This window comes from Octodon degus, unplaced genomic scaffold, assembly GCF_000260255.1.
Source record: "Octodon degus isolate 3935 unplaced genomic scaffold, OctDeg1.0 scaffold00199, whole genome shotgun sequence".
NCBI classification, from domain to species: Eukaryota; Metazoa; Chordata; class Mammalia; order Rodentia; family Octodontidae; genus Octodon; species Octodon degus.
In genome coordinates this window covers 3,454,813-3,463,705 of record NW_004524775.1, presented here as the reverse complement: position 1 = coordinate 3,463,705, position 8,893 = coordinate 3,454,813, and the positions used below count along the sequence as shown (strand labels likewise).

The 8,893-nt window shown below is 54.8% G+C and overlaps 1 protein-coding gene and 1 long non-coding RNA gene across 3 annotated transcripts in view; one reads left to right on the top strand and one right to left on the bottom strand.

The window, feature by feature from the left end:
• LOC111813557 overlaps positions 1-423 on the top strand; it is a 17,835-nt gene extending 17,412 nt beyond the window's left edge. The window contains exon 3 of the long non-coding RNA XR_002818782.1: positions 414-423. This is a non-coding gene — a long non-coding RNA (uncharacterized LOC111813557). The remainder of the gene's footprint in view (positions 1-413) is intronic.
• A 2,162-nt stretch (positions 424-2,585) lies between these two features.
• Bcl2a1 (BCL2 related protein A1) overlaps positions 2,586-8,893 on the bottom strand; it is an 11,944-nt gene continuing 5,636 nt past the window's right edge. For both annotated transcript variants that reach the window (XM_023704636.1, XM_004644458.2), the window contains one exon: positions 2,586-2,837. In XM_023704636.1, coding sequence (XP_023560404.1) covers positions 2,730-2,837 — 108 coding nt within the window. In that variant the 3' untranslated portion in view covers positions 2,586-2,729. The remainder of the gene's footprint in view (positions 2,838-8,893) is intronic.

Sequence of the window (8,893 nt, the reverse complement as noted above, 5' to 3'; positions counted from 1 at the left end):
GACTGAGACAGGTCTGGCTCTGGCTCCCTACTCCTTGTCACTCAAACTGTTGGCACAATGGCTAACCAGAACAAAGGACAAAGGCCTTGACCCAAGTCTGTTTATTCATGCGTGAAGAGGGGGTAGCTCCGGGTTGAGTGACTACAAGAATGGCAGGAAGTGCGTGAGCCTGCCAGGTAGGAGGCCTGAACTCATCTCTCCAGTATGTAGGGAGAGGTGTACAGAAAGAGTACCGGATCCCTGACAGCAGCCTCTAAGTCTGGAGGAATCTGCACAAACAGCTTGAGAAGGCCTCCTGTGTTTGGGGTCATCTCAGCCCTGAGGCCTGGCCTTCCTGCCCTGGGGTGTCACAGCCTCTTCCTCCAGGCGCAGTCCTGGCTAACAGCATGGCTTCTCAGCCCACCAGCAGGGAGCTGCAGGCGGCCCTCACTGACCTGTCCCCTTGCTTCAATGGCTGTGCACCAGCTCCTCGGCTGGACCATTTGCATCTCCAATTGCAGAAGCATTCTCAGCCAGCTCTGAGTGTATCAGTACATAGAAGTTGGGCAAAGGGGAGCCACAGTGGAACAAGTTGTCCTCTTTTGAGGGATCTGTCCCCCTGGTTCTCCACACAAGGAGCCCAAGGACACCCACCTGGCCAGCAGGGTCCCCACAGAGCTAACTTCACAGGTAGCTCTTGCCCATGGAAGGAGCAGGAACAGAGGACAGGGAGCAGGTGGCATGGTGCAGCCAGAGGAAGTGGCCAGAGCAGAAGGAGGCGGGGTGAGGGCCAGCTGGGCCCTCCAAGGGCTTGGGAGGCCCAGGCCACTTCTGCCTACTTGGCCAACTCTGGGACTTGGCACATGGAGCTGCTCCAGGTATTCAGCCCATTTATGCAACAACAGGAGGTGGAGGACGTCTACTGCAGGTGGCCACCAGGACAATGAGCTGAACAACACGGGCACCTAAGCTCCTCAGCCAGGTAAGGCCCAGCTTCAAGCCCCCCCTCCCTAAACAAGGTTTCTGGCAGGCGGAAGGCAGCCCGCCACCACCACACCTCCCGGTGCTGCATGCTGAGAATGCTGTCACTCACCTGAGCCTTGTGAATGACCTTCTCCAAAACTAAGAGATCTCATTCGCCTCTGTTCCCTTAAACAGCTGGTGCCTGAGCTCCTGCCAGAATGGGAGCTGGACCCTGGGAATCAGTAAACCAGCCCAGCCATGATTCCTGCTATCTGTTGGGGAGACAGATATAAGGGCCTCAGCCAGGCTTGGTAGCACACACCTATGATCCAGCACTTCTGGAAAAATACCCAGGAGGGCAGTAGCTGACTTGAATGGAACTTCTAATTCTGGTTTTCAAAGAAATCTGCACACTGATTTCCATAGTGGTTGTACCAGGTCTGGCTTCAAGACTGAGCTGCACACCAAACCAGAAGTCACCAATTTCCCAACATCATGTAGCTGAAGAGGTGACCATGGGGTACACTCAGATTTTGTGGCTTCTTGTGTAAGTGCGTTCCAGGTAGTGGCCTCGTCCTTCCTGCTGTATCTGCCTGTAACTGGTCATCCCTGTCATGCAGCTCTGAGTAAAAGAGCTACCACCGAAAGCAGCCAGGAGCAGGCAAGGCCCCTGGAGGAGCGGGTGTGAGCAAATGGGAATCTTCCCCTGCTCCCTCCCGTGGACACCCCTGCCCCAGAGCAGTGACCTCGCAGCTGTGATTTCAGAATGAGCCAAAGCTTCCCTGGCCGCAGACCCTTCCTGCCCCCTCAGCCCTGTCCCTTCCCACTGTCAAGAGCCACACTGAGTGGGGACAGCCACTCCCACCTGAAATCTCCCTCCCAGGTGCACAAGGCCAGATGGGGTGTGGAGCCACGTGGGAGGCCAGAGCCACCGAAACCCAAAGCCCAAGCGGCCAATGGAGGGAGCTTGGCTACTCCATGATTTGCATGCACCTGCTGCACTGCAGCCTCTCTGTGTGGCTTTCTGTCCTTCTGGGGTCCCACAAGACCCTTCCGGGCCGGGGATCTTAGGCCTTGCGGTCAGATAGGCCAAGCCAGAGAGTTTCTTTACAGCCAACTCTCACACCAAAGGTGGAGGCAGGTTAGAGCACTCCTCCTGGGCTTCCCATGTGGCTTTGCGCAGGCGAGTCCTGGTATCTTCGGCCAGCCTTGGGGAAGAGGAAGTCTAGCTTCTGTGCCTCACCTGGTGAGAGAAAGGTGCAGCAGGGCAGGATAGGTCAGACAGAAACGCTGCTTCTGAGACTTTGGCTCTGGCGTCTCATTTCTGAGCCCCAACACTGCAGAGCCGGGAGCTGTGTCCTTCAGCCCCAAACAACAGGCAGAGAATGCAGCGTGGGTGGCAAGGAAGGCAGTGGCACGCAACTCTGGCAGCTGGGGCAGGGTGCTCAGGGCCCACCCCAGGAGCTGTGGGCCACAGGCCTCCCTCCACCTGCATGCTATGGCCCAGCGGCGCACAGCATCTGCGGCGTGCTGGGAACGCTCTCGCCGCCTTCTGGTCACCAGCCCTCAGTCCAACACCTGCTGGGCTCCTGTGCATGCCCTGTCCACTGAAGTTCCAGGCAGATTTCAAATCAAGACACATACCACAAACAGAGACAATTTATTCATTAAAATAGAGACAAAATTCCATGATTTTGGAAAGTGAGGTAACATCAGCAGGGCCTGGCTTTGTCTGAGGAAGAAGGAGCCTGTGCAGCGTGGCTCCCTCCCAGCAGCGTCCACTCTGGTCAGTAGAACTGCTTCAGGAGAGACAGCACTGCACAGATCTGTCCCATCACTCCCACAAAGGTCAGCCAGCCGGACTTGGGCTCAAACTTCCTTACAAAGCCGTTTTCCTAAGAGAGAACACATAAGATGTTTTATATTAGTGAAGATGAGGCTTGCTGGAATAAAAAAGCCAAAGATGCTGTCATTTATGCAGCACGGGCAGGAGGACTTCTCCGCACTGCCCTGCACCGCAGTGTCCCACAGAGGTGTCCTGGAGCTTCTCGGCCGGCCACTCGTTAAAAAGAAATGGGCAAAAATAATTTTAAGGTGTAACTAATACATTATATTTAATATTGCAGTATTAATACGTAAAATATTATGTCCATATGCAAATAGCATAGAGCGTTCAGAAGATATTTCATCCTTTACTCCAAAGCGTCAAAGTCCAGTGAGTACTTAACACTTCAGTCCTAATTCAAAGCAAACCCAGCTCAGCCGTTCAGTGGCCACAGTGACAGCCACCAAGCAAGAGTCGGGAGGCCACGGACGCTGGCGGGCACGCTGCCTGGCCTCCAGTGTTCAGGGCTGAGCACTTTCCAGCTAGGTGCTACTTTCAGGGAAAGAGGGGTAGCTGCAGCAGACACAGGTTTAGAGGGTGGAGAGTCTGCCTTCCATCTTTCTCTTTCAGCTGCCTAGCACTAAAATTTATTTAGATTTAGTAACTATTATATTGAGAATTATCAGGGTTCAGAGTAAACATAATTAGACCAGTATTGTTTGAACCTGTGAAAATGTTGGTCGCTTCTATTACGATTCATTCTCTGGAAGACCACATGTCGTTTCGTTTGTTTCTTGTGCTGGCGATGGAACCAGGGAGCACCAGGCTCCCTCTCCAGCCTGTCTTACTTTATTTCGAGTCCAGGTCTTGCTTCGGTGCCCAAACTGGCCTCGGATCTGTGCGCCTCCTGCCCCGCCCCCAGCATGGAAACCCTCGCCTGCTCTTAAGGCCTGCCTCTGGCTACCCGCAGTGGCAGTCACCATTCTCCGCCGGCTTTGCAGGGGACAGTCTCAGTGTGTTGTTGGCCGTGTGAGGTTTCCTGGGGACCAGAGTGGCTCCATTTCACAGCAGTCGGCTGCCCCAGACACGGGCCGCCCTGAGCGCCCTTTGTGCGCACGCCTAAGCACTGGCAGGAGAATGCAGCGGTCTTTGCGCAGTTCCGGCTACAGACGCGCTGCCGGCCCAACGCCCCAGCCGCTGAGGACTGCGCAGACTGCGGGCCTGCGCGGGGAGCTGCCCGCCGCGCCTGCGGCCCCGCACGTCCTGAGTCCGCGGGGGCCTTACACAGCGGTGTCTGCACACGCTGCTTGCTGCGGAAGGCCCAGAGCAGCCGGCACACCCTTCCCGGCTCTGCAGAGGGAGCTAGTATTCAAGCCTAAGGGTGAGCAGTTCCTCTGCCTTACGGGGCCAGTTTAATTGGTCTGCTCTGAAAGGGAATTTCTTTAGCTGCTGGTAATGCCTTCTTCCCATGCAGCTTTAATGATCTGTGCTCCCCTTTCCAAGTCTTCCCTTCGTAAGTACTAAAAGGCTTGATGATTTTCTCTTGCATTTAAGTGAACTCGTGTGGTGAACAGAAGTACTTCTCTGCTCTGCTCTTTCACTCATAGTTTCAATTTTCATCTTCATGTAGCTGAATTGTGCCTTTTGCTTCTTCCTGGGTTCGCTCTTTAGAAGCTGAGTACATATTAGAACGATGGCGTGTTAACCGCCCTTGATCTCTGTCACTGCGCCGGACAGACACGGCTAAGGAAAATTGCAGGAGGCGGAGGGAACTGCCTGCACGCTCAGTGCAACCCTGGGCTTCCGGGGGCGGGAGGGAGGGGGCGAGGCCTGGGGCGGGGCGGACGCCACTGCGCGCGTGGCCTTCCGACTGTCCCGGGGCCACCAGTCAGGCGAGGGCCTCTCTGCTTTGGAACGTGAATGCTCTCTAGAGGGACGTTTAGCAGCGCTCGCTGCGGCGTCCAGCTCTTCTGGTGCTTCTGTGGAAGTGCACACAGCGGGAGCGCCGCCGGACCAGGCCACATTCGGCCTGAGGGTCTTACTGTGCTGTACCTCAGTTCCCTCAGCTGTTAAACGAGGGAAAGGCTGAAGCCCTTTCTGGTGACGATGTTTCATATTGTGTCCAGGAATTATTTTTTTTTCAGTACCGGGGATTGAACTCAGGATCCTGTGCTTGCCAGGCAAGCGTTTATTCTTCTGAGCTATCTCCCCAGCCCCACGATGCTTTATAACTACAGATTATAAATTGATTAAATACAGTGCATGGTTCTTGGGGTGGGCCTATATTTTTAAAAAACTCTATGTCTGAGTGAGGCGTGTCTGCACGCACCAGTAGCACAGGTGCTCGGGAGACTGAGGCAGGAAGACCAAAAGCTGGAGGCTAGCCTGAGGTACCTCGTGAGACCTTGTCTCAAAATAAAAACTGCAGAGGGCTGGGGCAGGTGTGCTTGGGCCCCTGCCTCACACCCAGGGGCCTGGCCTCAAGACCTCCACCCCCAGGGGTGCATGGAGGCTGTGCAGAAGGGGTTGGCTCTCAGGGGAGGCCGTCCCAGTCCCTTCTCCTCCCTCCTCGCCTCTCCCCACGCCAAACCCCTCCGCAATGGGAAGAAGCAGCCCGTGAGCCTTAGACCTGTGTTCCAGCCTCCAGAACCAAACCTCCTCCTTACCACCTGCCTGTCCGGGCTCTACTGCAGCAGCAGAGAACAGGCAGGTTGCTAAGCCGGGAGGCTCCAAAGACCCGGTCACCCGCTTCGCAGATGTGGCCGCTCCTCTGGAGGCTCCTCACCGCCTGCCGGCAGCACCCAGACTCCTAGGCTGGCCTGTCCTTGGGCGGGGAGCTGAGCGCGGAAGCAGAGAGCAGCTTGGGCCAGACTTGGGGCGAGGGGAGTCATTCCAGGCAGAGGAGGGCGCATGTGCAAGGGCCCTGGGGCAGAGCACGCGGGGTTGAAGGGTGCCAGAGCGCAGAAAATGAGGCCTGGGTTGCTGGAGGCCCGCACAGGTCGGGCTTCGCAGTCTGTCCCCAGAAGAAGCAGTCTGCGACAGTCTGCGACAGTCTGCGTGGGCCAAGCACTATGCGATGCCTGTTGCTTCAACTATCACTCTGCCTGCAGATGACAGCAGAGTGCAGCGGAGCGGACCATGGCAGGGAGAGAGGCGGCCGGCAGGCCCGGGGCTCAGGGTCTGACACCAAGGCTGGTCCCGGAGCCCCAGCGAGGGCTTTGCAGCTTGGGGCCAGGGTCACGCACTTCTGCCCAACCTCGATGCCACTTCTCTTGCTATTCATTAAATGATCTTAAATCTCAAGTTAAAATTTGAAAGATAAGAATTTGGCCCCAAATCTGTTTGACCAAAGGCTGTCTGCTGGTATTTAGCCCCTACCCCCTCACTGCCAGACCCCTATGCCTCAGAAGATGCCTTTGTCAACTTAACACTTGGGTGCTGGCCAGCCGATGGCACGCTGCTATTTGTTTTTAAGTCAAAAGTTGCTAATGTGTGAATCACTTTTTTCTAAACTTCAATTTTCAACTTCATTGAACAGTTGGCGTTTTGTGATAAATAAGTGGGTTTGGGGTTGCAGTTTGGGTGCTCGGCGCTGAAAGGTTCCCATCGCTGGCTCAGCCACTCAGCATCGTGGCTCTATGCCCAGCCTGCTTGTTCACTTGGGCTCAGGTTGTCCTGGCTGTAATTTACAGCAGGGGAAGGGGAAGAAAGGGAAAGAAGGAAGGAAGGAAAAAAGGAAGGAAGGAAGGAAGGAAGGAAGGAAGGAAGGAAGGAAGGAAGGAAGAAAGGAAGGAAGGAAGGAAGGAAGGAAGGAAGGAAGGAAGGAAGGAAGGAAGGAGGGGGGGGGAGGAGGAGGAGGAGGAAAGAAGGAAGGGAGGGAGGGAGGGGGAGAGAGGGAGAGGGAGGGAGAGAAGGAGGGAGGGAGGGGAAAGAAGGAAGGAAGGAAGGGAGAGACGGAGGGAGAGAGAGGGAGGAAGAGAGGGGGAAAAGGAAAGAAGAAAGGAAACAAAGGAGGGAGAGAGGGGAGGGAGGAAAGAAGGAAGTAAGGAAAAGAAGGAAGGGAGGGAGGAGGGGAAGGGGAAAGGAAGGAGGGAGGGAAGGAGGAAGGGAGAGGGAGGAGACACACGCTGTAATCTCCTGCTTACCTGGAAAGCACCACTCTGTACATTCCTACTTGCAAAGGGGCTTTCTTTTACCATTTAGAGAAATTTTTTAAATTATATATTTAGACTTTGGGAATTTCCCACATAACCCCGTAGTTGTAACGTCCTTGATGGCTCACAAAGCAACTTTACAAAGTATTTTCAGTCTTTCCCCTTCCCTTCGAGGTAGGTATTACTGTCTCTCCCAAATGCTGTGGCTGTATTATTACATTTGTCACACATTATCCCGATTACACAAGGTTTCTGAGTCCCAGGGAGCCTCGGGACCCGGGGTTATGCCTCCAGGAAGCAAGGAAAAGTGCTCCGTCTCCCCATCAACACACAGGCAGTGGTGCCTTCCACGCCAGAAGCCCTGGCTAAGCCTTGAGTCCTGAGGTGCGCTCAGCCCACCTGACTCCCCTGCAGGAGCCAAGGACCAGTAATCTTCCCACGGCCAGCGCGGGCCCAGGAAAACACGACCCCAGAGGGATGGGGCAAAGGAAGAGGACGCCAAGGGATGAGGGGCCCGAGCTTAGTGCCAAGCGTGCGCGCTAGCTCGCTCGCTCGCTCTCTTTTTCTACTTTCTCTCCCCTCTCCTCTCTTTCCCCTCTTCCCTTTCTCTTCTCTCTCTGCTTCTCTCCTCTCTCTCTCTCTGCTCTGTCTCTCCTCTGTGTGTGTCTCCCTTCTCTGTCTTTCTATGTCTCTTTCTGTCTCTCTTTGTCCTCTCCTATCTCTCTCTGTGTCTCTCTCTCCCATCTCCCCTCTCTCTCTCTCTGTGTCTGTCTCTGTCTGTCTCTGTCTGTCTCTCTCTCTCTCTCTCTCTCTCTCTCTCTCTCTCTCTCTGTCGCCTTTTTTCCTCTGACATGTCTCATTATGTTGTCCATGCTGTCCTCAAAACCCAGGGTTCAAGCAATCTGTCTGCCTCAGCCTCCCTAGTAGCTGGGACTACAGCTGCTGCAGCGCCTTCTAGCGGCTTTCAAGAGCCATCCTCAAAGTGCAGCACTAACTAGTTCTTTCGTCTGAGCTCCTGAGAAACCCTCCCTCTTTAGCATTTCAAATTGGTCTAGGGGACTGGAGAACATAGGAGACAACAGGGAAGAAGAAGGAAACAAAAGAAGGAAAGAAATACTGGCCAGATAGCTCAGTGGACTAAGCAGGGACCTGAGTTCAATCCCCAGCATGCCAGGCTGGGCCGGACCAGGCCAGGGGTGGTGGTGCACATCTGTAATCCCAGCACTTGGGAGGCTGGGAACAGGAGGGTCACTATAAGTCTGATCCGTGTAGTGAGACCCTGGAGACCCTGTACTAAATACATTTTTAAAAAGAAAAGGAAGGAGGAATAAGCTCAAGTTGATAATAAAGAAAAAGGAGTAAAACCATGAGCTCGGCTTGCTAACCCAGCCTTGTTTCTTCCTCTCATGCCTCCACTGTGCGTGGTGGCCGACACCCAGCTTAGCTGATCACGTGCTGTGTGGACACAATGTCGACAAATCAGATGCTGCCCCCTCCATGGCTGTGAGCATCGCCCATGCTGGTACTGAGTGTGCAGCCATAGCCCCTCCCAGGTGCTTGATCGAGCCAGCCCTGGGAAGGAGCAGGCGACACCCTCCAGGCCTGCCAAAGAGGAGCAGACTTGGGGAGTTACATGATCTGCTCAAGTCACTCGGAGACCAGCACCAGGTCCAGAAACGGACCCGGAGCTGTCTGAGTCAGACTTGGCACCCAACATCCATACTGTGTCCCCATGCTGCATTCCCAACCCACAAGTGTGCATAAAGTCTCCAGGTACTGCGGAAGCATAGGTTATAAATGTGTGTGTTAGATGCAGTGCAGTTTGGAGAACTTTTTCAGAAACAGGGAAGTTGGTGCCTCTTGATAAAGGAGTGCAATGCCTCTCTCCTGCTCCTCCCCTTCCTCCCCTCTTCCTCCTCCTCCCCCTCCTCCTCCTCTTCCTCCTCCTCCTCCCCCTTCTCTTCCTCCCCCT